The sequence below is a fragment of the Salvelinus alpinus genome, chromosome 38, assembly GCF_045679555.1.
Source record: "Salvelinus alpinus chromosome 38, SLU_Salpinus.1, whole genome shotgun sequence".
NCBI classification, from domain to species: domain Eukaryota; kingdom Metazoa; phylum Chordata; class Actinopteri; order Salmoniformes; family Salmonidae; genus Salvelinus; species Salvelinus alpinus.
Window position 1 is genome coordinate 6,067,475 of NC_092123.1, and position 27,843 is coordinate 6,095,317.

The window sequence follows — 27,843 nt, forward strand, 5'->3', positions numbered from 1 at the left end:
GAGAAGTTGGAGTGGGTTAAACAAACAGCCCTGACCCACAAAAAGAAAATACTGAAATGATCAATAACTTTTTGGGTCATGAGGGATGTACACTGACTATACAAAATAGTAAGAACACCTGCTCTTTCCATGCCATAGACTGACCAGGTGAATCCAGGTGAAAGGTATGATCCCTAGTTGATGTCACTTGTTAAATCCCCTTCAATCAGTGTAAATGAAAGGGAGGAGACAGCTTAAATAAGTATTTCTAAGCCTTGAGACAATTGAGACATGGATTGTGTATGCGTGCCATTCAAAGGGGCAAGACAAAATATTGAAGTGCCTTTGAACAGGGTATGCTAGTAGATGTCAGGCGCAGCGGTGTGTGTCAAGAACTGCAACGCAGCCGGGTTTTTCACGCTCAACAGTTTCCCGTGTGTATCAAGAAGGGTCCACCACCCAAAGGACATCCAGGCAACTTGACACAACTGTGGGAAGCATAGTAGTCAAAATGGGCCAGCATCCCTACGGAATGCTTTCAACACCTTGTAAAGTCCATGCCCTGACGAATTGAGGCTGTTCTGAGGGAAAGCTTTTTTAAATAGCTTTTTCTTACCAGTTCTAAATAATGTTTGTCAACCATCTTTATTTTGGTAAACTATAATCTATTATTCAGATTGATGCTAGGCCTCGTGTGCTTCCGCTGTGGGGTTGTGCGTCTTTCCAGTAGTTATGTAGCTACTAGCTAGCTCCATTCAGTGAGGTAACAACAAGGGTGTTGTCAGTATCTCATAACGTGAGTGTTCACCCCTAGAGGAGTCTGGGAGAAATCAGAAGGCACTGTAGATACATGGGTACAAAGTCAGAATATTGCACATTAAATATTTAATGCATCTGATGTTGACGAGCTACAGAACTCAGAGAACTGTGTCAGTCTCATCTACCATCTACCATCTACCATTAAATCTATCATTAATACCTCTAGGTCCTTAGATTTAGTACAAAAGGTGGAATACCATGCTAATAATGGCATGTATGTTTTAAATCATTTTCATTGTTGGACATAAAAGTCTGTAAAATCATCAGGAAATCAATCAAGTGATTTTAATGTAGGAAATCTGTTCCCAAGTACTCCCATGCATAAATAGAGACATACGTGATCGTATGCCAATATAATCAAGGTTTGAAATTATTATTTTGTTGTCTAATACTATATCTGTTTGGGATTATTGCAGTCAGTTTGTAGTGTACAAATTATTTATAACTATGTTCCGGCCATCCGAACCATCCGCTCAACGAAAATTTGGCCCACGGCTGAATGTAATTGGGGACCCCTGGTCTAAGCCTATGGCCTTACATTGTGTGAAGCTGACTGTGATTGGGTTAAAAGCCTTGAGAGAGAAAGTTGTTCCCTGACTACATGATGAGCAGCATATGTTTCCCATAAGGCTGTGTGTGTGGCCTGGAGGCTCGCTCAGAGGCATCAGAGAAGAAGAATGGAAACTTTGCAGCACGATTAGGGGCCCTGAGTTTATAACTAATTATAATCAAGTTATAGCAACTCCCTACCTAGTAATGTTGGTTTTGTCCATAACCTGTATCTTCTGCTTTTTAAGACTGTGTGTATCCTTGCAGATTGTCGTTCAAATACATTATATAATGTAGATGGCATCTGTCTCTCTTCTTGTCATCCACGGGAATGAGGTTACTGTATAAACCATGCTACATTTCAATGGACTGACTTAATGTAATTTTGTTGTAGCATTACATACTACTCCAACCCCGTTAATGCTGTGTTATTATTACACTCTGTGCATCAGGCGTAGCCAGTAACTGCAATGCACACGCACGTCATTGCACCTGTGCAGTGATTACATTTAGCATAGAGAGGAGACAAAAGCGGAACACACTTTCCTCAAAGACCAGAGCTGCCAGTAGGCGGTCCGCTCTTCAAAGGGCCACTACTAGACTTGAGGAATCGATCCGGTCTCTAATGCAAGGGATTGTCGTCCACTTATTATTGCTCCAAAACATGTATTTGACGATCCTGTTTAAAGGAATTACCCACCCCCAGAAATAAAAATCATAAAACTCATGTCAATTTGGTGAAAGCTTATGTTCTATCAGTATGTAAATGTTTCGGTTTTTTTTACCCATGATTTAACTTCGAAGTGGTCCATCTGTGAAACCAGGAAGTGGTGTCGGAACGAGTCAGAGCTACATGGTTCTCCTCATTGGAGATAGGGGATAACACACTATATCACATTTCATAACTCTTTTTTTTGTGCTCAATCTAAACAGTGTACCAAATGATTCCACTCAGTTTCTCTTTCAAGTAGCATCCCACAATGCGCCCTGTCTGTGGGAAAGGTGGGAAAGGGCCAGTGTTGCCATAGCAACATGCTCTGCACTCACTCTAGTCAGAGATGAATTGCAGGTTAAACTCGGTGAGATAGACTCCTAAATTGCTAGTTCAGTTTGTTTAGGCGATTTTACAGATAGCTAGCTACTTCACATGCTGATATTGACTCTGGTATTATTGTATGTAGATACGTTTGCTACTTAGCTAGCTAAATAGCCAGCCCAGTGAGCATTGCATTGTGGGGTTTGTAGTCGACTTGAGCTGCAACAGATTTCCACTAAGATTTTCACATGTTGCTTACAACCTTGTTATAACGACAAAATTAAACATTTGTTCACAAAAAATTGTTCACAACATTTTTTCACATATTAGTTTTGTTTAACACTGTTAATATAGGAATTAGTGGTTTGGGGTGGATTATCCCTTTAAGTTTCCAGATACACCTTTTGATAGGCCCTATTATTGATTACAGTTTAATTTGTTCTCTCTTCTCTTTTCCAACCCCTTTTAATCTCTCTCACCTGTCCCACTATATCTCCCTCTCCTCTTGCTAGCCGTAGTCGCTGATTACCAGAGCCACAGTATCCAACGAAGGGGCCCTGGTGCTTGGGTGACCCACTACCAGGAGCCTAGCCGTGCCCACCACCCCCACCCCTCAAGGGGCAGGCCGAGGGGGAAGCTGGCTAAGGGGGAGTCCATCTCCCTGCCTTCCTCACCCCTGGTCCATCGCCAGTCCTACATAATGCCCTCGGATATGGGCATCAAGTCCCCAGGTATTGTAACAGCCATCCACCAGGCTTTTGTTCTTCTAATGAACACACACATACAGACACGCACGCACGCACGCACGCACGCACGCACGCACGCACACACACACACACACACAGAGAGAAGGGCACATCTATAGATCATCTATAAAAACATCATTCTCTTTTTTACAGGTCATTTTGTTCTGGTTGCTATGTTCGTTGCTAGCCTAGCGACGAGTCTCGCTCATAGCATATTGATCACATGTTCTGTTCAGTATCTCCCACGGTTCTGACAGGCTCTTGTGTGCTCTTTGTGGAGATTAGGTTCTGATTGCTCTGCCTGGTTTTTAAGCCCAGCGGGTTTATAGCACAGCCAGTACACATATAGCACAGCCTAATGATTGATTAAGGGCTATTCACACAGCTAGCACTATATTTCCCCTGGGAAATATAGGAGATTATGCTCAAATATCATTGTCAAATGTGCATGCTGTCCAGGATACAGTACATCAATAACAACAACTCACTGTATCTCTAAGGACTGAAGGCCGGGGAAGTTTAGAAAGCAAATAAACGAAAGTAACTTTGTCATGAGCTTTTTGTGTATTTCTTCCATGCGTGATTTCTCAGTGGTAGGCCAGGGCTATGTAGTAACTGGCTTTCTACCTCTTACTCACTGACCCAGCGCCGCTTCGGAAAGGAACTGTTTACCTTTTTTGGAAGATTATGCTTAGACGTCTTCAGCGTTTGTGTCTTCAGCATTCTAGCCGAGTAACACTAGGTGGCGGTGCAGTGTGCAGTCAAGCTGAAGCTCTGAGTTTACTGCAATAGTGTGGACCTTTGCCACACACACACACACACACACACACACACACACACACACACACACACACACACACACACACACACACACACACACACACACACACACACACACACACACACTCATGTTGGCGATTTGAGCTGTTATCATCACAGGGATTAGTTTATACTGTACTGCATGTATCGGAGTTCATGTTGGCTCCTCCCAACTGGTGGGAGAAATTCAAATTCCCCACTGCAAATCCCATCTGGAAGAGTTGAATCTCTCTCTCTCTCTCACTTTCTCCTCCCTTTCTCGTTACCCCCCATCTCACTCTCTCTCTCTCTGCTGCTCTGACTGAAGGTCTGTACAGGAAGCTGGAGTACGTGGAGAGTCCTTCTTTTCCTGGAGACGCGTTCGCTTTCGCTCTGAACAATAGCACGACTTCCCAGAGAGGTGAGTGTCAGCGTGTCTGCACAGAGAGTTGTGGATGAGAGATGAGACGAGGGAGGGGAGAGAGAATGATATACGGTACAGTACATTTGGAAAAGGAGGACGAGAGGTACAGAGGAGAGAGAGAACAAATCTGCCATAGTTTTGAGTTCTTTGATTTGGTGCCTGCTGTAATCTTTTTCAAATGCACATGTGCGGTATGTGCAAGCGTATTTGTGCGGGTGGATGCATGCGCATGTGTTTAATTGACCTGCCAAACCTAAGTTGTGCTGAGGGTAACAGTGTAAATGCCAGCCATCCCCTGCACAGCTGTCTATGTGGAGAGGCTGGGGGCCAGACCTGAGGCGGAACAGCCTGTCTCCAGCATCCTCATGTCCTCTTGTTGCCAAGCACCGCTCTTCTCCCTCTGCTTCACATAACCAACGGCGACAGCGTGCTGGTGGGTTAACTGTGTGTTTCAATCATTCCGAACCCCCTGAATAGACCTTCCTGGGATTTGTCACGCAGAGGTCAGAGTTAGATTGATGAAGCTTTCAATGTTGTCTGGTTGTTTAAGTTACGAGGTGTTGTTCGTAATAGTACCATGGGGAGCCGAAGGCATAGATTCACTGATTATAGCTTCCTGACCTCAGGTGGGAAATCAGTTGGGCACTTAGGCAATGGATGGAGACATTGGCTGATAGATTGAGGATGCACTCTATCTCGTTCTCTCCCTTTCTCTCTCTCTCTCTCTCTCTCTCTCTCTCTCTCGCTCATTCTATTGCTCTCTCTCTGTGTCTCACTCTCACACCCTCCCTCTCACTTTTTCTCTCTCTCCCTCTCGGTTTGTCTTGTTTAGTTTTAGCCACAATTGTGTGATTTGAGGGCAGCTTTTCTTAAACAGTAACCACCGTTTTCCACTGCCCACATAGACCCATAGTGTATCTCCAATAACCGTTATGAATGTAAAGTAAATATAGATAATTATACATTATTATACATAAATATACATTTACTAACCATTTCCTTCAACAACAACATTTTATTTAATTTTTGTTTGTTTTTTGGTAATTTGCAATACTTTTCAATGTGACGTTTTCCATATTTGCTTTTCCATGTGCTTTTCTCGTTATGAATTTTAATGAACCCTGAATGGAGCAGAGGTATAATTTTAACATCATATAAGATGATTAGGTTTGCCTTTCAAAACCACCTTAGCAGACTCAAACAAATGAATGATTAGAAATGAATAGCTGTATAATACATTTGAGTGTATTCAGTGTAGGGTTTGGTAATGACTTTGGTAATGACTTTGACAGGCCACGTCATTATTCTCTTTTGCACAAAAACCAAGAGTACTCCTGTCGGATAAGAATGATGAGGAATGAATTTCTCCCCGACTTTGAAGGTGTGTTTCCTTGAGACGGAGGGTGCAGAGACAGATCTTGTTCTCTGTTTTGGTGGATCTCTGCTTAACCAAAGTGCCTTGCCACTGAATCAATGTTGTTCCCACCAACGGAGGCTGCTGAGAGGAGGACGGCTCATAATAATGGCTGGAGTGCAGTCATTGGAATAGCATCGACCACATGGAAACCACATGTTGGATACCATTCCATTTACTCCATTCCAGACGTTATTATTAGCCGTCCTCCCCTCAGCAGCCTCCACTGGTTTCCACGTCATTTCAACCCAAAAATGTAATGTGACGACGTCGAATCAACGTGGAAAACTGATTGGATTTCCAAAAAGTCATCAACTTAAGGGAAGTTCGTCTTTTTTTCACAATTTATAACCTTAAATCTGATGTCATGGTGACTTTCTTTGTTGATTTCACATTGAATTCACGTTAGTTGACAACTCAGCCAAATATAAGTCAAAAAACGTTGAACTGACGTCTGTGCCCAGTGGGTTGAAGTGTGCTAAGATTTAATTGAACAACGTTCTGCCAGAAAGAACCAAGCGTGCTCCAGCTCCCAGTCTATTACACAACCCAGTGTGGACCAAAAGACTTCAGATGCCTGTTTTTCACAGAAAGAGAACGTGTATCAGAGTGATCATTTAGAAGGGAGCTGCTAATGTGACAGTTGCTGTGCCTCTGGTTGGTTTACTACTTGGAGGGTGACATTACAGGATTAATTTAGTTCAGGTGATACCCTGTTTTGATTTCTATCCAAGATGGCACCTAACTACCCTGGCATTGACGGTCTCTTTTTCTTTCCCATTTGTAATGTACACCCCTTGAATCAGACTCTGCGTTGAACTCTACTCTGGTTATCTGAACGTACAGGAGCCCCAGTCAGACAGTCTAGCCCCGTGTTCCACCAAGCGTCTGTTTGTCCTTCTGTCTCTCTCACTGTCTGTGATTCACAGCTCTGCATGTGATCTCTGCTGTGTAGGAAAGGTGCTGGTGCCTGCCTTTCATCTAACCAGTCAGCTCGTTTCATCATCACCCCTTGTCTGAGAGATGGGGGAAGTTGTGACTTTAGGGGAGAGAAGAGAGGAGATATATGCAATAGTGAGGTGGTGGTGACGGTTTCCTCTTATTTGCTTACTGTGTATTGCATCATTTCTACGGTTCATTGGCGAGAACAATGGATTATGTGGAGGCGGGGAGAGGATATCGATAGTGAGAAGGAAAGAATGGGGCGATCCTGAGGACTTGAGAGAGGGGGAGAGGGATGGAATGGAGGGATACACTCTTAGAAAAAAAGGTGCACTCTAGAACCTAAAACTGTTCTTCGGCTGTCCCCATAAGAGAACCCTTTGAAGAACCCATTTTGGTTCCAGGTAGAACCCTTTTTGGTTCCAGGTAAACCCTTTTAGGTTCCATGTAAAAACCCTTTCCACAGAGAGTTCTACATGGAACCCAAAAGAGTTCTAACTGAAACCAAAAAGGGTTCACCTTTGGAACCTTTTTTTCCCAAGAGGGATTGAGGGGAGAGATGGATGAGAAGGTGCCTAACCCCAGAAGGGTTGAGAGTAACTAACGCCCAACAAGCTGTGTCTCGGCCCTCCCACAATCCTTCACTTCTTCCTCATCTCTCTCAATAGGAGCTCCGTTTCCTAGACATCATCATATTTTCCAACTCACTATTGTATGTAAACAGGATATAGAGGTGCCGTGTTGAACACCCTCTCCTCATCCTCCTCTGCGTCTGTACAGTGGTGTAGATGACCTAGAGGTGAAAGGTCATGGCATCACGCCCGTCTCAGTGATGTATCGACGCACCCTATTGCTCATCTCCGCCCAATCTGTCCGGGCGGGGCAGCCAGTGCCAAAGACGACGGTGCAAAGGCACCTACCCTCTGCTGGAGGCCAGGGCTGAGCTGAGCTCATTGAGATTCTACGCCTGTCTCCTAACCAACCGGGAGCGCTGAGCAGGCACACACACATATGGACACACACACACACAGAGCTGCTTCAGTCGTGCAGCCAGGGACTGAGAAAGCCACAGCCTCTTCATTGGTAATGAGGCCGACCGGCGCTGCTGCTGCTACTGCTGACCTGTGGATGCATACATTAACCTCTCCTCCATCGGCATAGTATACATAATCCTCCATCCAATCGACGTAGCCAGGTAGGAGGAAAGGCAGGAAGGTGGCACTGAGCTGGACTGAGCTGAACTGAACTGGGCTGAGCTACAGAACGTGTGTGTTTGGTGTGGTCATGTCGTGCGGTTCACAGTGATCCGCTCGTCTGTCATCTCTCTCCATCTGTCCTCCAGAGCTGCACGCGGAGCTCCAGCCCAGCTCCTCCTCCTTCTCAACCCAGGAACTGATGACCAGGCTGGGCTTCTTACTGGGAGAAGGGACCCCAGCCTCGCCTAGCAACCCCATGGAGGACTGGAGGGAAAAGAAGGTATGTGAAATGAAAGATGGTGGGTAGGATGGGTAGAAGGAAGGAGGGAGAGTGACTGAGAAAGTCAGATGTCAGAAATATGAAAAGGAGGCTCGTGTGTTTTCTTTGCAGATGAAGTGAGGAGTTTTTGTATGGTTTCTTTAATGAGATTTAAAGGCAATGTTTTGTATGATAACCAAGATTGAGAGTTTGTTTTGGTTAAGCTGCAAATTTAGAATCTACAAGGTAAATGACCAGTTGAAAAGAAAATCAGAGGCACTCTTGACTTAATATTTGAAAGCATATACTGTAATGTCATTTTGTTTATGGAATGTGTACATACGTAAGGTGATGTCAGTTGATTATCTTGCTTTTAATCTTGTTGCATTGGCTCGCCACATGCTGTTGAGCCTGCAGGAGGTTTATATACTGTGCTGTATCATTCTCTCACCGTTTGAGCATTGCCCCACTTTCCTAACCTCCTTCCTACACCTGAGCTCCAGATGGAGCCAGTTTTATGGAGACATTGTGTCGGCTGTGAGCAGTGTACCGTGTCCTGGTTCAGATAACTGATGGGGTGGTAAGGTGGGAATAGCACCGAGCTGAACGTTCTCTAACGTTGCAGAAACGCTGGGTGCTGGGGTGAGTGGAGACCTATAGGATCTAGGAAATGTAGGGTTCGGGTGTTGTTGGAGACATATGAAGAAGGATGCAGATATTGGGGTTTGGGGACATTGGGAGGAGAGAGGGATATTGACACACACACACACACACACACACACTTATATACAATGACCCATATACCGTGCATTAACCTGGGGACAGCTGGAAAGGGTGCCAACATGGTCTATACCTCTGATAATACTGGTCCATAGACAGAGCTTTAAATAAAACACCTCTTTCTCTCTCTCTTCTCCCTGCCCTTTCTCTTTCTATATCTCTCTTCTCTTGCCACCCTTTCTATCCAACTCTCCTCCCTTTCTACCTGACTGCCCCCTCTTTCTATCCCCTCTTTCTCTCTCTCATCCCTCTCTCACCTTTCTCTCTCTCATCTCTCTCTCACCTTTCTCTCTCTCTCATCCCTCTCTGCCTTTCTCTCTCTCTCTCATCCCTCTCTGCCTTTCTCTCTCTCTCTCTCATCCCTCTCTGCCTACCTCTCTCTCTCGCTCCCTCTCTGTCTGCAGTGTAATGTCTCTGGCCAGGCGGTGAGCCCATGCTCCACATTGACCTGCAGCACTACGTCTCCATGCTCAGACAGCCCCTGCTCCACCATGGGTAGTAGCAGTACCGGGGGGCCCCGTCTCCCCAATCCCAGCCCAGGTGGGACCCTCCTCAGCCCCAGTCCCTGCCGGAGCCCAAACTCCACGCTTGAGAGCCAGGATAGCGGAATTATAGGTGAGTACTTATATAGACCATCATCACCATATTTGGATCAATTTAAATTCAGATATTTTCTCTGGATTGTATTTTCTTCTCACCTCCTGATAAATAATTGATATGTGCACATGACTGTGAGATCTACACAACCGGTTAAACGTTTTAGAGCACCTACTCATTCAAGGGTTTTTCTTTATTTTTACTATTTTCTACATTGTAGAATAATAGTGAAGACATCACAACTATGAAATAACACATATGGAATCATGTAGTAACCAAAAAAGTGTTAAACAAATCAAAATATATGTTATATTTGAGATTCTTCAAATAGCCACCCTTTGCCTTGATGACAGCTTTGCACACTCTTGGCATTCTCTCAACCAGCTTCACCTGGAATGCTTTTCCAATGGTCTTGAAGGAGTTCCCACATATGCTGAGCACTTGTTGGCTGCTTTTCCTTCACTCTGCGGTCCGACTCATCCCAAACCATCTCAATTTGGTTGAGGTCGGGGGATTGTTGAGGCCAGGTCATCTGACGCAGCACTCCATCACTCTCCTTCTTGGTAAAATAGCCCTTACACAGCCTGGAGGTGTGTTGGGTCATTGTCCTGTTGAAAAATAAATGATAGTCCGACTACGCGCAAGCCAGATGGGATGGTGTATCGTTGCAGAATGCTGTGGTAGCCATGCTGGTTAAGTTCTAAATAAATCACTGACAGTGTCACCAGCAAAGCACCATCACACCTCCTCCTCCATGCTTTACAGTGGGAAATACACATGCAGAGATCATCTGTTCACCCACACCACGTCTCACAAAGACACCGCGGTTGGAACCCAAAATCTCCAATTTGCACTCCAGACCAAAGGACACATTTCCACAGGTCTAATGTCCATTGATCGTGTTTCTTGGCCCAAGCAAGTCTTTTCTTCTTATTGGTGTCCTTTAGTAGTGGTTTCTTTGCAGCAATTCGACCATGAAGGCCTGATTCACGCAGTCATCTCTGAACAGTTGATATTGAGATGTGTCTGTTACTTGAACTCCGTGAAGCATTTATTTGGACTGCAATTTCTGAGGCTGGTAACGCTAATGAACTTATCCTCTGCAGCAGAGGTAACTCTGGGTCTTCCTTTCCTGTGGCGGTCCTCATGAGAGCCAGTTTCATCATACCACTTGATGGTTTTTGCAACTGCATTTGAAGAAACTATTCAAGTGTAAACTTATCCATATTGACTGACCTTCATGTCTTAAATGAATGATGGACTGTCATTTCTCTTTGCTTATTTGAGCTGTTCTTGCCATAATATTTTTTTTATCCGTTATTTTACCAGGTAAGTTGACTGAGAACACGTTCTCATTTACAGCAACGACCTGGGGAATAGTTACAGGGGAGAGGAGGAATGAGCCAATTGTAAACTGGGTATTATTAGGTGACCGTGATGGTTTGAGGGCCAGATTGGGAATTTAGCCAGGACACCGGGGTTAACACCCCTACTCTTACGATAAGTGCCATGGGATCTTTAATGACCTCAGAGAGTCAGGACACCCATTTAACATCCCCCTACACAGGGCAGTGTCCCCAATCACTGCCCTGGGGAATTGGGATATTTATTTTGGGAGACCAGAGGAAAGTGTGCCTACTGGCCCTCCAACACCACTTCCAGCAACATCTGGTCTCCCATCCAGGGACTGACCAGGACCAACCCTGCTTAGCTTCAGAAGCAAGCCAGCAGTGGTATGCAGGGTGGTATGCTGCTGGCTGCAGGGTGGTATGCTGGACTTAGTCTTTTACCAAATAGGGCTATCTTCTGTATACCACCCCTACCTTGTCACAACACATTAAGAAGGAAAGAAATTCCACAAATTAACTTTTAAGAAGGCACACATGTTAATTGAAATGCATTCCAGGTGACTACCTCATGAAGCTGGTTGAGAGAATGCCAAGAGTGTGCAAAGCTGTCATCAAGGGGTGCCTATTTGAAAAATATATTTTGATTTGTTAAACACTTTTTCGGTTATTACATGATTCCATATGTGTTATTTCGTAGTTTTGATGTCTTCACTATTATTCTACAATGTATAAAATAATACAAATAAAGAAAAACCCTTGAATGAGTAGGTGTTCTAAAACTTTTGACCAGTAGTGTATATATATAAATATAAATGGAAGAAGAAAAAAAAACATCTCTTTTGGCATCTATATATCTCAATAGTATACAGTTGAACTCTGAAGTTTACATACACCTTAGCCAAATACATTTAAACAGTTTTTCACAATTCCTGACATTTAATCAGAGTAAAAATTCCCTGTCTTAGGTCAGTTAGGATCACCACTTTATTTTAAGAATGTGAAATGTCAGAATAATAGTAGAGAGAATGATTTATTTCAGCTTTTATTTCTTTCATCACATTCCCAGTGGGTCAGAAGTTTACATACACTCAATTAGTATTTGGTAGCATTGCCTTTAAATTGTTTAACTTGGGTTAAACGTTTCGGGTAGCCTTCCACAAGCTTCCCACAATAAGTTGGGTGAATTTTGACCCATTCCTCCTGACAGAGCTGGTGTAACTGTGTCAGGTTTGTAGGCCTCCTTGCTCGCACACGCCTTTTCAGTTCTGCCCACAAATGTTCTATAGGATTGAGGTCAGGGCTTTGTGATGGCCACTCCAATACCTTGACTTTGTTGTCCTTAAGCCATTTTGCCACAACTTTGGAAGTATGCTTGGGGTCAGTGTTCATTTGGAAGACCCATTTGCGACCAAGCTTTAACTTCCTGACTGATGTCTTGAGATGTTGCTTCAATATATCCACATAATTTTCCTGCCTCATGAAGCCATCTATTTTGTGAAGTGCACCAGTCCCTCCTTCAGCAAAAAGCATCCCCACAACATGATGCTACCACCCCCTGTGCTTCACGGTTGGGATGGTGTTCTTCGGCTTGCAAGCCTCACCCTTTTTCCTCCAAACATAACGATGGTCATTATGGCCAAACAGTTCTATTTTTGTTTCATCAGACCAGAGGACATTTCTCCAAAAAGTATGATCTTTGTCCCCATGTACAGTTGCAAACTGTAGTCTGGCTTTTTTATGGTGGTTTTGGAGCAGTAGCTTCTTCCATGCTGAGCGGCCTTTCAGGTTATGTCGATATAGGACTCGTTTTACTGTGGATATAAATACTTTTGTACCTGTTTCCTCCAGCATCTTCACAAGGTCCTTTGCTGTTGTTCTGGGATTGATTTGCAATTTTCGCACCAAAGTACGTTCAACTCTAGGAGACAGAACGCGTCTCCTTCCTGAGCGGTATGACGACTGCGTGGTCCCATGGTGTTTATACTTGCGTACTATTGTTTGTACAGATGAACGTGGTACCTTCAGGCGTTTGGAAATTGCTCCCAAAGGTGAACCAGACTTGTGGAGGTCTACAATTTTTTTCTTTGTTTGAGGTCTTGGCTGATTTCTTTTGATTTTCCCATGATGTCAAGCAAAGAGGCACTGAGTTTGAAGGTAGGCCTTGAAATACATCAACAGGTACACCTCCTATTGACTCAAATTATGTCAATTAGCCTATCAGAAGCTTATAAGCCAAAACATAATTTTCTGGAATTTTCCAAGCTGTTTAAAGGCACAGTCAACTTAGTGTATGTTAACTTATGACCCACTGGAATTGTGATACAGTGAATTACAAGTGAAATAATCTGTCTGTAAACAATTGTTGGGAAAATTACTTGTGTCACGCACAAAGTAGATGTCCTAACCGACTTGCCAAAACTATAGTTTGTTCACAAGAAATGTGTGGAGTGGTTGAAAAACGAGTTTTAATGACTCCAACCTAAGTGGATGTAAACTTCCGACTTCAACTGTATCACATTACTCTCATTGTCAATAAACCTGATTAAGATAAGGGCCTCGGCACTGGCTGAAGAAATAGAGATAGATGATACTTGTCTCACCTTGCTTTGAGTTCTCAGTCAAGTCTCTCTATCTCCCAACTCTCTCTCTCTCTCTCTCTCTTTTCCTGTGCCACTTTAGTCGAGAGGCTTCAGGTCCCTCTTGATAAAACTGGGACGTTGCTGTCTTTGCTGCGTATGGGTCTGCACTTTCTAAAATAGGACATCTTTCTACCTAAATAGAGCTTGTATTTATAGGTAAATACAAAAGGGCAAGGGGTGCACAGTACACTCGTTTGATTGTGTTGATGTCGATGTGTGACTGATGCCTCGCCACTGTTGATGCGATTGATGATCGGACTCTTACTCTTTAACTCAACACTGACAATAACGTACCAGACTGGAAAAGCACAATGAACTGATCTAAATGACAACTATTCCTAGCTTGATCTCATCCCAAAGGCCTTTAGTCAACAGTTTACCCCTGTCTACTCCCTCTGTGCCTCAGCTACCATCACCAGCTCTTCTGAGAATGAGGATCGCGGCGGTTCCACTCTGGATCTGAGCAAAGATGGCAGCCGGAGGGCCGCTGGGCATGGCGGGCACAGAGGCGACTGCCCTCCCGTCGCCAAGGATGACCTGCCAGGGCCCAGCGAGGCCCCGCCCAGGTCTGAAGTCACCATCCTAGGGGAACCCAGAACTCCGCCCCCAGACAAGAGGCCCCTCCCACAACGCCACACGCACAGCACTTCTTCCCTTGTGATGCCACGCCCTAACTCTGTGGCAGGTGAGTGGCCATCTCATGCCTCTTGACTGGTGGTGTCTCAATAGTCTCAACTAGTCTCCTTTCCTTGTGTCCTTTCCTCTATGATTACTGGCCTAGCAGGGCATGATAGATGAAAGCAGTACGTTGGAGATCTATCCAGTCCTTTTACCTTTTAGATGTGATGAGGGAAAGGAGATGAGGAAAGGAAGCCATGAAAGACAATCAAACAGCTCTACCTTGACCAGGTGTCTAGAACCAATCGTTTTTTTGTGGGGAAGTTCTCTTTCCTCCATTCATTTGTGTAGCTAAAACAGCTGTAGCTGTAGCTTTTTTCTGACCACGTGGTTTCTGTGACGTGGAAGAGCCATTAGACAGAGCTGCTTTCTGTCTACTTTCTATCATTAGACGAGGACGGATACGGCATTACGTCTCTGGAGGATGGAGACAGTGAGCGCTACCGGCTACAGTATTCCAGGAGGGTTTACGTCGTTTTCCTACGTCTGTTTCTCCTCTGTGTTTGAGAGAACAAGAGACAACTTTTCCTTCGTTAGATGTCACTCCATTTGGAGAGCGGGGGAGGGGGGAGGGGGTAACGGTCTCTCAGGGGAGTGGATCCACTGAAATGACTGACAGACTCTTCTGTTGTTAGGGATGCTGCTCGAGAAGTTCTTTAATTGCTAGAAATGAGCATGCATGGTATTATTTGTTTAAATAGACGTCACTTTCAGGTTGTGATGGGGGGAAAACAGAGATGGTGTCACGACTTCCGCCGAAGTTGGCTCCCCTGCCTGTTCGGGCGGTGCTCGGCGGTCGTCGTCACCGGCCTACTAGCCACCACCGATCCCTTTTTCCGTTTTCTGTTTGTTTTGTCTTATTAGTTGCACCTGTGTCTATTAGTGTTTGCCTGATGGGCTTCCTTATTTAAAGCTAGTTTGTTTTGTGCGGGATTATTCTTGTGTTTGTGTTGTTGGGTGTGTTCGTGCTCCGGACCGGGTACCCTGTGTTTTGGGTTGGTCCATATTTTTCGCGCCCTGTGTTTTGGGCATTGCTTTCGGTGCCATATTTAAGTGCACTTCTCCCTATGGAACTAACTGCTCTCTGCGCCTGATTCTTCCCTCACACACCTAGTATTCCGTGACAGATGGGAGTAACACAGGACATGTTTTGGTTTCTTTCAAAGTCCATGCTCTACATGGCTTTCTATCTGTTATTGTGCTGTGGTGGCCCGAGCATAGAGGAAGTGTTAGTCCCACGTATGCCTGCTGATTCCAGTACAGCTTGAGAGTTAAGTGGCGCTGTGTGTGAATAGAATGTCAGTATTCCTGCGGTGCCATTGAAAGAGGGCAGACCCACCCCCCGAGAGCTCTTGCCATTCAACTGCCACTGTAGCTTTCATCATAGTGCTCCGAGATGATTATCATACCAAACAACATGTATTTGAGGTGGAAGATTGTGGGAAAGAAAATGTGTACATTGTTTAACAATAACCTGGCCCTGGATTGAACAAGATGTAGGGTAACTCAGCAGTATAATGGACATGATGGTGTTGGGAGGGGTGATGTGAAGTGTATCTCTGAGCTCAATGGTTTTAACGCTGAACAATAGCCTGGTCCAGCCTCCAACCACTTTTTCTAAGATCCAGGTGTGACTCACCACTAGACTGGACACGGTGGGGGTGATGTTGCGGTTGTAACATGGTGTTCCAGTGGGTAAGGTGAAGTGTAGCGCCATACAGGCCATTTCCTGGTCCACTTCCGCTCCTGTCCTGTGAGCTGTGCAGTACGTGTCACAGAACAGAGCAACGTGACGTTCCCCTTGTGATTCCACTCTGAGGAGATTAAAGGTCTCATGTAATGCCAGATTATACGGTACTACAGGAGGCTAGGCCGGGCACTATGGATTTATGTGCTGTATAAGGTGTAGAGATCAGTCTGAAATGAATGAGAGAGAGAGAGATAGAGACATAAAAGAGACAGAGAGGAAAGACAAAGAGAAAGGAAAGAGAGAGCGACAGAAGGAAAGAGACAGGGAGAGAGAGCGAGAGCGAGTGAACGGCCACTGAGTTCGTAGTACGGCTCGATCATGACAGCTATAGTTCCTTGCCTTGCCACGCGGAACAAAAGGCAGTACTAAATAACTTAGAGATGCTTCAGTCACAGCTTTACTACAAATAGGCTGATTAAACTTGAACCTAGAAGCCTCAAGCCCCATCTAGCTCTGGTCCAAGCTACTATACAACAGTTACTGCAGATTCATTAAAACAACATGCCCACACCCATATGCCCACACCCACACGCACACACACACACACACACACACACACACACACACACACACACACACACACACACACACACACACACACACACACACACACACACACACACACACACACACACACACACACACACAGAATTACTGTGTATATCTATCTACAACCTCCCTATCCAGATATTACTGTTCTGTTATATCACATCCAGAGCCCTACAATCAGATTGTTTCCCATAGGAAATGACTGTCATCTAGTTAGCTGCTTCTTTGCCAGACTTGAATTCATAAGCCACTTCTATTGGATCTCCTCTCACTCACTCAGAGCAGAGAGAACTAGGCCTGGTGGAGCAGAGCAGAGAGAGCTAGGTCTGGTGGAGCAGAGCAGAGAGAGCTAGGTCTGGTGGAGCAGAGCAGAGAGAACTAGGCCTGGTAGAGTAGAGCAGAGAGAACTAAGCCTGGTAGAGTAGAGCAGAGAGAACTAAGCCTGGTGGAGCAGAGCAGAGAGAACTAGGCCTGGTGGAGCTGAGCAGAGAGAACTAGGCCTGGTGGAGCTGAGCAGAGAGAGCTAGGTCTGGTGGAGCAGAGCAGAGAGAGCTAGGTCTGGTGGAGCAGAGCAGAGAGAACTAGGCCTGGTAGAGTAGAGCAGAGAGAACTAAGCCTGGTGGAGCAGAGCAGAGAGAACTAGGCCTGGTGGAGCTGAGCAGAGAGAACTAGGCCTGGTGGAGCTGAGCAGAGAGAGCTAGGTCTGGTGGAGTAGAGCAGAGAGAGCTAGGTCTGGTGGAGCAGAGCAGAGAGAGCTAGGTCTGGTGGAGCAGAGCAGAGAGAGCTAGGTCTGGTGGAGCAGAGCAGAGAGAGCTAGGTCTGGTGGAGCAGAGCAGAGAGAACTAGGCCTGGTAGAGTAGAGCAGAGAGAACTAAGCCTGGTGGAGCAGAGAGAACTTGGTCTGGTGGAGCAGAGCAGAGAGAGCTAAAACGGACTGGTCCTTACAAACACAACATTCTGCTACAGAACAGGTGTAATTGGAGCTGGTCTCTGGACCTGACTATGTTCCTGACCTGTAGTGAGCTGTTGATATTCCCAGGCTGGATGAGGATTTACTTAGATCATCATCACCATACAACATGTACTGATCTGGTGGTAAACACCCATTTTAATGAGTTGTTGAAGAGTGAGCAAATGAGCATGACAGAGAAAGAGAGGCAGAAAAAGAGGGGGGGGACAGGGGACAGAGGAGAAGTAAAATGGAAACCGAGAGTGAGAGGATTTACTATACGATGTGTTAGAGTGTGCATGCATGGCGTGTGTGTGTGTGTGTGTGTGTGTGTGTGTGTGTGTGTGTGTGTGTGTGTGTGTGTGTGTGTGTGTGTGTGTGTGTGTGTGTGTGGGGGTGGGGGTGGGGGTGGGGGTGTGGGTGTGTGTGTGCTGCAGCTGGCTCTCTGTGTGTGTCTTTGTGTTTTATCCTTGAGTGTCTTTCTCCAGAATATTTGACGTCACAAAACATGGGCAGCATAAGGGAAGAACTATGACCGATTCGTTTCCCATTTTACTCAAGGACAAGAGTCTTGAATCGCTCTCCCTTAAGGCTGAAATACATTACAGGCTACCGGGGTTAACACCACTGCTCTTATGATAAGTGCCATGGGATCTTTAGTGACCACAGAGAGTCAGGACACCCATTTAAAATGCTGCTGGATGCGGGGTGGTATGCTGCTGGATGCAGGGTGGTATGCTGCTGGATGCAGGGTGGTATGCTGCTGGATGCAGGGTGGTATGCTGCTGGATGCAGGGTGGTATGCTGCTGGATGCAGGGTGGTATGCTGCTGGATGCAGGGTGGTATGCTGCTGGATGCAGGGTGGTATGCTGCTAGATGCAGGGTGGTATGCTGCTGGCCAATACATTATTTCTGTTCCGCTTTTTTTGTTTTGTTCCTACCACCCTGGTTGGAGGACCTGGTGGAAAACATACAAATTAAATATATATACAGTGCATTCGGAAAGTTTTCAGACCCCTTGCCTTTTCCACATTTTGTTACATTAAATGTTCCTCATCAAAGCTACACACCTGTCTATATAAGGTCCCACAGTTGACAGTGCATGTCAGAGCATAAACCAAGCCATGAGGTCGACGGAATTGTCCGTAGAGCTCCGAGACAGAATGTGTCAAGGCACAGATCTGGGGAAGGGTACCAAAACATTTTTGCAGCATTGAAGGTCCACAAGAACACAGTGTCCTCCATCATTCTTAAATGGAAGAAGTTTGGAACCACCAAGACTCTTGCTAGAGCTGGCCGCCCGGTCAAACTGAGCAATCAGGAAGAAGGGCCTTGGTCAGGGAGGTGGCCAAGAACCAGATGGTCACTCTGACAGAGCTCCAGAGTTCCTCTGTGGAGATTGCATAACCTTCCAGAAGGACCACCATCTCTGCAGCACTCCAACAATCAGGCCTTTATGGTAGAGTGGCCAGACGGAAGCCACTTCTCAGTAAAAGGCACATGACAGTTTGCCAAAAGGCACCTAAAGAACTCTCACATGAGAAACAAGATTATCTGGTTTGATGAAACCAAGATTGAACTCTTTGGCCTAAATGCCAAGAGTCACGTCTGGAGGAAACCTGGCACCATCCCTACGATGAAGCATGGTGGTGGCAGAATCATGCTGTGGGGACGTTTTTCAGCGGCAGGGACTGGGAGACTAGTCAGGATTGAGGTAGAGATGAATGGAGCAAAGTACAGAGAGATGAAAACCTGCTCCAGAGCGCTCAGACTGGGGCGAAGGTTCACCTTCCAACAGGACAACAACCCTAAGAACAAAGCCAAGATAACACAGGAGTGGCTTCGGGACAAGTCTCTGAATGTGCTTGAGTGGCCCACCTAGAGCCTGGACTTGAACCCAATCGAACATCTCGGGAGAGACCAGAAAATAGTTGTGCAGCGACGCTCCCCATCCAACCTGACAGAGCTTGAGAGGATCTGCAGAGAAGAATAGGAGAAACTCTCCAAATATAGGTTTGCCAAGCTTATAGCATCATACCCAAGAAGACTCAAAGCTGTAATCACTGCCCAAGGTGCTTAAACAAAGTACTGAGTAAAGGGTCTGAATGCTTATGTAAATGTGATATTTCAGTTTTGTATTTTTTTATAAAAATGCTAACTTTTTGAAAAATCTGTTTTTGCTTTGTCGTTGTGGGGTATTGTGTGTAGATTGATGAGGGAAAAAACGATTTAATCCAATTTCAAATAAGGCAGCAACGTAACAAATTGTGGAAAAGTGAAGGGGTCTGAATACTTTCCGAATGCACTGTACAGCCTCCTAACATTTGTACTGGACTCTAGGTGCATTGTCAAGTCAACCAATCCCTCTAATCTTCATTCCAACCCTCAGTTGTCGACAGACTAACCCATCTTTCCCAGTATATTAGCATTTTACTATTTCCTTTTGCTCTACATTCTTCTATTTTACTTTGACATCTTAAGAGGGTCTCGAACCTCTCTATTTGTACAATTTATACCGAGATTGGCCTAAAAGTGAATACTTTAACTAAAAGTATAATCATATTTTTCATTAATTGATGTAGTTTCTTTTTTTAATCTCCTAACAGTACTGTTTCTACATCCATCTGAACACAGACATTTTGACTCAACAACCACTCCTGAACCTGACTCCAAGAGTGATCATCTATTGATTCTGTTTCTTCGTTGCGGTGTGCACAGGCCTCACCCCGTATATTGAGGATTCTTTTTGTGGCGTGAATATTATATAATAGTTTCAATTGAAAAGAACGGATCGGTTGCGTCAAATGTTTTGTATAACGGTTCATAAACCCAAAAATCTCTGCTCAATTATCTTGAATTTTATGCAGAATAGTTGTCAAACCTCTCGACTTTAAGTGAAACTGATATATTTTACGATGTGCAGAATACTAGGCATTTTAAGCCATGCATGGTTTTTGACTGGCGGCAGACAAACGAATCAATTCCTTTCTCTTTTGAGTAATTGCCCCTTACATTTTTGTGGCAGAGCTGTGATGAGTTGGTTAAACTTCTTTATTGAGCATACATCCCCATACGGCTTTGTTAATTGCTTGTGTGACAAAATTTTACTTTCCTTATTTCCAATGTCATTTCTTATAATTTCTTATATTTTTTGTTAAAATAAAATAGTTATTTCCTTCATCAGTACATTGTACTTTAGCCATACTATTTGCTGTAATATTTGTTCAGCCTCTTCTAGAGGAGGAAATTGGAATTGTAACCATCTCTGTATGGCTTCATTTCAAAAGGATGATACTTTAAACAGTGTTCCATTGTCAATCCACCGGAAACAGTTGGTTTTAATCTACATAACGGCAAAGAGACCCCTTTTGAACATTGAATGTGCTTCTCTTAGTAGCCTGTTGGAAAACCAGTTTGGATTTAGATATCATTTTGGTATAATGGAGGCTTTAAGTGAGAGGTTTAATGTCTTAATATTTAATAGTTGTAACCCTTCAAACTCATGTTCGTTATACAAATATGCCTGTTTAACTTTCTCCGGTTTGCCATTAAGGACATAAAAAATGAAATTCTCACACGAGTCTGCTTTTATTCTCCAGAATAAGGCTGTAACGTAACAAAATGTGGAAAAAGTCAAGGGGTCTGAATACTTTCCGAAAGCACTGTATATTTTACATAAAGAGTTGTTGTACATTACTTTCACCCATCTTATGAGAGATTCTCAAAAGTTGAAAGAAATCTAGGCACTTATAAACTGATTCTAGATCTGCTGTATCGAATGCTGTCTTAAAATCTGCTATAAAGATTATACCAGGTTTCCCTGTATTCTCACAGTCTAATGTTGTCTCCTATATATGTTCCTTTTAAGAATTCCGTCTGAATGTCCAGTAGGACCTTTTTAATTCTATGAGCAATACATTTTGCCAATATTTTTGCGTCGCAACATTGAAGGGCCTCCAATTTTTGGGAGATACCGGGTCTTTGTACTGCCCAATGGCTCCTGCTTCAGTAGGAGAGAGACCAGTCCCTCTTTTTGTGTGTCCGATAGTTTGTCATTTACAGTATATGCGAGTAATTAAAACATGGTAGTAGTGGATCTCTCAGTAGATATATCTCTATTGGAATGCCATCGAGACCAGGGGTTTTCCCCGTCTGAAGGGAATCATTTGCCAACCGTAGTTCGTCCTGTGTAATTAGGCCATCACAAGTTTTTGTTTTTTTCGCAGATAGTTGAACATGATTTTTTGGGAGAAGGATTTCACAAAACTCATTGTTCATTGAGATTGTAAGAACTTGACAAGAGAACCTTTGTTTAAAATATTTTACTTAGGCCTCCCGAGTGGCACAGAGGTCTAAGGCACTAGTGCTAGAGGTGTTACTACAGGTCCGGGTTCATTTCCCGGGCTGTGCCACAACCGTGGTCGGGAGTCCCATAAGACGGCGCACTGGTTAGGGGAGGGTTTGGCCAGTGGGGCTTTACTTGGCTCATTGTGCTCTAGCGACTCCTTGTGGCGGGCCGGGTGCCTGCGGGCTGACCCTGGTCACCAGTTGAATAGTGATTCCTCCGACACATTGGTGCGGCTGGCTTCCGGGGAAAGCTGGCAGGTGTTAAGGATCGCGGTTAGGCGGGTCATGTTTCAGAGGACGCGTGACTCCACTTTCGCCTCTCCTGAGCCTGTTGGGGAGTTGCAGCGATGAGACAAGATTGAAAAACAGGGTATAAAAATAATAATAATTTTACTTCATAAAAAATCTCCTTTGGTGAGATAAGGATTTCTCCATTGTTTGTAATTATTTTCTGTAGATTATGTTTGGTTGCGTTTCTATATTGACGGTTTAAGGAAAACTAGGTGCATTTGTTGCCGTTCTCCATCAATCAGTCAATCACATTTTATTTATAAAGCCCTTTTTTACATCAGCCGATGTCACTAAGTGCTATTTGCTCAGTTTTTTGGATAATTGAAACCCGATCGTTCCTAAATAAGTTTCTCTGTTTTGCATCTAGATTATTCAGTGGTTCAGTAGTACATCATTGATGTGCAATGCTAGTTTTTCTATTTCTGATGTAAGTAGTTTCTCCGTTGACCCAAACCATTTTAGTTTTGGGGAGGAAAACTGAATTGAGTGGCCTCTAAAGACAAATTTAAAGGCATCCCATACGATAAGTGGGTCCGCTGAACCTGTATTGTGCCGGAAAGAAATCTGTTATATATTTCATTCGTTTTTGTTAAAAACCTGTTTTGGATAGGGGGCAGCATTTTCACTTTTGCATGAAATGCGTGCCCAGAGTAAGCTGCCTGCTACTCTGTCCCAGATGCTAATATATGCATATTATTAGTAGTATTTGATAAAAAACACTCTGAAGTTTCTAAAACTGTTTGAATGATGTCTGTGAGTATAACAGAACTTATATAGCAGGTGAAAACCTGAGAAAAATCCAACCAGGAAATGGGAAATCTGAGGTTTGTAGTTTTTCAAAGCTTGGCCTACTGAATACACAGTGTCTATGGGGTTAAGTTGCACTTCCTAAGACTAGATGTCAACCGTCTTTAGAAACTTGTTTCAGGCTTCTGCTATAAAGGAGGGGGGAATGGGAGCTGAATGAGTCATGGGTCTGGCAGAGTGTCTCAGGCTCGTGACGCGCGCTCCCGACAGAGTTAGTTCTCGTTCCAGTGCTTTGCTACAGACAATGGAATTCTCCGGTTGGAACATTATTGATGATTTATGTTTTTTTTTATTTTATTTTTATTTTATTTTACCGTTATTTTACCAGGTAAGTTGACTGAGAACACGTTCTCATTTGCAGCAACGACCTGGGGAATAGTTACAGGGGAGAGGAGGGGGATGAATGAGCCAATTCTAAAAACATCCTAAAGATTGATTCCATACATCGTTTGATATGTTTCTACGACCTGTAACGGAACTTTTCGAGTTTTTGTCTGGACGTAGTGCTCATGAAGATGGATTACTGAGCTGAACACGCTAACAACTAGTGGCTATTTGGACATAAATTATGGACTTTATGGAACAAATCAGTCTTTTATTGTCGAACTGGGATTCCTGGGAGTGCATTCTGATGAAGATCATCAAAGGTAAGTGAATATTTATCATGTTATTTCTAACTTCTGTTGACTCCAACATGGCGGATATTTCTTTGGCTGGATTGGGCTCTGAGCGCCGTAATCAGATTATGCTTTTTCCGTAAAGTTTTTTTGAAATCTGACACAGCGGTTGCATTAAGGAGAAGTCTATCTTTAATTCTGTGAATAACACTTGTATCTTTTATCAATGTTTATTATGAGTATTTCTGGGATTTCTGTATCTATCTGCAAAATCACCGGATGTTTTGGAATCAAAACATTACTGCACGTAACGCGCCAATGTAAACTGAGATTTTGGGATATAAATATGCACATTATCGAACAAAACATACATGTATTGTGTAACATGATGTCCTATGAGTGTCATCTGATGAAGATCATCAAAGGTTAGTGATTAATTTTATCCAAATTTCTGCTTTTTGTGACTCCTATCTTTGGCTGGAAAAATGGCTGTGTTTTTTTGACTTGGCTCTGAACTAACATAATCATATGTTGTGCTTTCGCTGTAAAGCCTTTTTGAAATCGGACACGATGGGTAGATTAACAAGATGTTTATCTTTCATTTGCTGTATTGGACCTGTTAATGTGTGAAAGTTACATATTTGCAAAAAATATTTTGGAATTTCCCGCGCTGCCTTTTCAGCGGAATGTTGTCGAGGGGTTCCGCTAGCGGAACGCCTGCGCTAGAAAGGTTAGAAACCCTGGTTCAATTTCCAATATCCCCATCCTCGTGGAAAGTCTCTCATAGTTATCTGGAGGGACATAAGTTGATGGTCTGATTGCATTCCATCCTCAATCAATACTTTGCTCCATAGAAAAGAAAAATAATCAATCCGGCTAGCTTGATTAAGCCTACTCCAAATATTTTTTACAAGGTCCACATTTTTTTATTAACCTCCAAATATCAGTCAATTCCAACGTGTCCATAATATTCCTAATCACTTTGAGCGTCAGAGGGTGATAGTATGATTGCCTTTACGGTGTGGATGTACATAAAGCTGTATTGTAGTCCCCTACCATTAAAATATAATTATTTGTATCTTGGAGACTAATGAGATTATTATAAATTTTCTCAAAGAAGTTTGGATCGTCATTATTCGGTCCGTATATATTTATGAGCCACGTCTGTTTATCATCAAGTAGTACATTCAAAGCAACCCATCTTCCTTGAGGATCCATTTTAACGGATTGCACCTCAGGATCTAGATTGTTTTTCAGTAGGATTAGAACCCCTTTTGAATTCCTCAGCCCATGACAGAAATAGATTTGACCATCCTACTCTTTTTTTCCCAGGCCACTTCGTCAGAAGATATTGAACGAGTTTCCTGTAAACAATAAATATGGTAATCCTTCTCTTTTAGCCATGTGAAGACTGCTCTTCTTTTCCCAGTATCAGCCAAACCATTAGAAGTATAGCTAGCTGCAATTCAATTCATCAATTACCATGATAGGTTACATGTTGAGACACTTACCACTATCCTTACCACTTTAAAAAAAAACTTATCCATGCTTACCAGCACCACCAGAATCAATACCTGTCGATTATCCACATTTGTACCATGACAGACGGTATATACATTCTGTAGCTCCAATTTCCCTCCCGAAAAAACCTTCCCCCATCCCAGGTAGGGATGTCATCCCTGTGACTGGCAGACCACCCCTATACACATGGATCCTAGGACCCATAAGAAGTTGGGACCCGTTCTTTGAAAAGAGCACGAAATGCCACAACCAGCTTAGCAGCACTAAACAGTTCTAACCCTTTGCCTCAATTGTACTGTATAACTTTTGTGTTTGTAATAATTTTTTCTGAAGACCTTCATTTCTTTCACATTAGACGGACAGTATGCGTAATAATGTAGCCACTTCCTCCAAAAGGATAGCTACCTTTGACAAAGCAACCGGCAGTAGAAAATGCACATTTAGGGAAGCAGATATTATTTTATGTTATAGCTTGAGATTCCATCCCATCCTTATTATCAACACCCTATAGTCTCGATTGTGGGATGCATACACACACACGCCCCCCTCCCCCACACACACACATCTCTACATCTCTCCCCTTACACTCATACATTTACCTACAAAACACACTCTCTCACACACAGACACACACACACACACAAACACATCTCTACACCTCTCCCCTTCCACGCGTACATTCACCTACAAACACACACAAGCTCATGCACACGAGTCTCCGACGGACCCTCAACACAGTTATTCTCCCTTGAGCCCTGCTCAAGAGTAGACTTGCGCGTACTGTTGTAGCCGTTCGACAGGAGTGTCAAAATGTTCCGGGATGGGTAGATATTGAGTGTGTAATGTCTAGTCCTGGCTGATGGAGCCCGGAAACCCCCCTCCCCCTCAACACACGCACGCTGGTCCCCAGAGGAGGCCCTTCTTCCCACTGCACTTCTGTGCAGTCAGACCGCTAAGATTTATGCTGTGCTGCCAGAACAACAGTATTATTCCCTGAATGTCCACGTGCGACCCCTGACCCCCATGGGTTACTGCAGCCAGTATTGCCATCGCTGGTACTACCTGGGAGGAGGTCTCCACCAGAATTCCCCCGGCTAGATATGAGGTCATCAAGGTTCTCTTTGCGGCTTTGAGAATTTCCTCGTATTTTATGCTCTCCCATATGGGGCTTAGTTGGAACCTCTCACATTTAACGATTCAGTCGGGCCAAATCGCAGTGACCTAGTAATCGGTATAGTACATACACCTGGCGGCACCTCCACGGCAGTATAAAAATCTGTCTATATTTGCCGGGCAGCTTTGTGTATGTGTAGGCCTTGTAAGGAAATCAACATGGCAACCGAGGAAGCAGAACAATGCACGTACAAGGAGCGCAGCATCTGTGCGGGCGGGCTACTGATGTGAGGGACCGGAGGTGAACTTTGATAGCTTTCTACTTCTATAATTGATTTTAATGAGAAAAAAATTTGTTGCCCATAATTAAGCTATTTATCAGAGTTATTGACCTCGCAATATGCCAGATTTGAGTAAATTACACAACTTACATACCATTGAAGCGGCAACATAATACTTTCAACATGGGTGCTGAAAATAGGCTGGTTTGAGAAAACCTCTCATTTAAACAGTCTTCATTTTAATTTGTCTTAAAACGAGGGCTTTGTGTTGAAACCAATTTCTGCCTATTTAAGAAATAGGAGGTAGGCCAACCTGTTTGACAGACAAAATTATAGGCCAATTCCTTCAGTCATCATTCTCTCTATAAATATCTCTGTGTCAGTGAAGGGCTTGGGGTGTTAAGTTAAAACCAGGGCATGAATTGAGGGGGTAGGTTATAACTTTGGTGCCATTGTTGTGATGAACTTGTGAGTTAGTTGAAGAGAACCTTTATAGCTGATTGGCTGACGGTGGGACTTGCCTCGCATCTGCTCTTAGCACTGCTCACACTTGTCGATAATGGCCGATTTGAGGCCCAATATATTAAACATGTTTGAAAATAATCAGGATGCCATAAGTGCCCGTAGAACAGTATGTTGAAATGGGGACACAGCTCCATAGTTATACTGTTTGGCGATGAAGGGTTTTGTTCATTTTATTCCCAAACGTTTAAGATTTTCTACCTTGAAGGCAAAAACGAATGCAACAACTCTGTAAAAAGCTCTCTTTCCTGCTTTCCCTCGTTCTTTATTTTCTACTTCTCTACTTCTCTTCTCCTTCATTCTGTCTCTCATGTCTTCCCCTGCAGCCACTAGTTCCACGAAGCTGGAGGATCTGAGCTACCTGGATGATCAACGGAGTGCTCCCCAGCGAAGCTCCATCAAACAGCCCTGGAACAGCACAGGGGGAAGGGACGCCAAAGGTGTGGTACTGTTTGTGTTTATGTGTGTGTGTGGGGTGGGGGTTTGTGGTGTGTGTTGTGTTTGTGTGTGTGTGTGTATATACGTGCATGCAGGCATTTATGCAGGCATGTGTGCATGCGCAGGGCCGTCACTAGCCTTTTGGGGGCCCTAGGCAATATTTGGTTGGTCCCCCTCCCCACCTCACGGGCAAAACCTTTTAGTGGCCCCCCTCTTGACTGAGGAGAGAAAAAAAAAACGTAAGTACATTTTCTGCAATTCTACATATTTTACCATGGGGTGGAGGGAAATGTGTGCAATTTTATAATTAATATAATTCAATTTGACTTGTTTTGCCATGGGGCAGAGAGAAAAAAGTGCAGTTTTACAGCTAATTTCCCAAAATTCGACACATTTTGGAACATCTCATTCCAAAATCATGGGCATTAATATGGAGTTGGTCCTCCCTTTGC

General features: G+C 44.0%; 1 protein-coding gene across 4 annotated transcripts in view; it reads left to right on the forward strand.

The window, feature by feature from the left end:
- The window catches only part of LOC139566390 (protein TANC1-like), a 56,333-nt gene that overhangs the window by 1,158 nt on the left and 27,332 nt on the right, over positions 1-27,843 (forward strand). For 3 of the 4 annotated variants that reach the window (XM_071387515.1, XM_071387517.1, XM_071387516.1), the window contains 6 exons: positions 2,896-3,114; positions 4,256-4,348; positions 8,050-8,183; positions 9,347-9,557; positions 13,934-14,212; positions 27,280-27,393. In XM_071387515.1, the coding sequence (XP_071243616.1) occupies positions 2,896-3,114; positions 4,256-4,348; positions 8,050-8,183; positions 9,347-9,557; positions 13,934-14,212; positions 27,280-27,393 (1,050 nt within the window). Of the gene's footprint in view, positions 1-2,895; positions 3,115-4,255; positions 4,349-7,263; positions 8,184-9,346; positions 9,558-13,933; positions 14,213-27,279; positions 27,394-27,843 lie in introns of those variants that run through there. The other variant, XM_071387518.1, reaches the window with a different exon arrangement.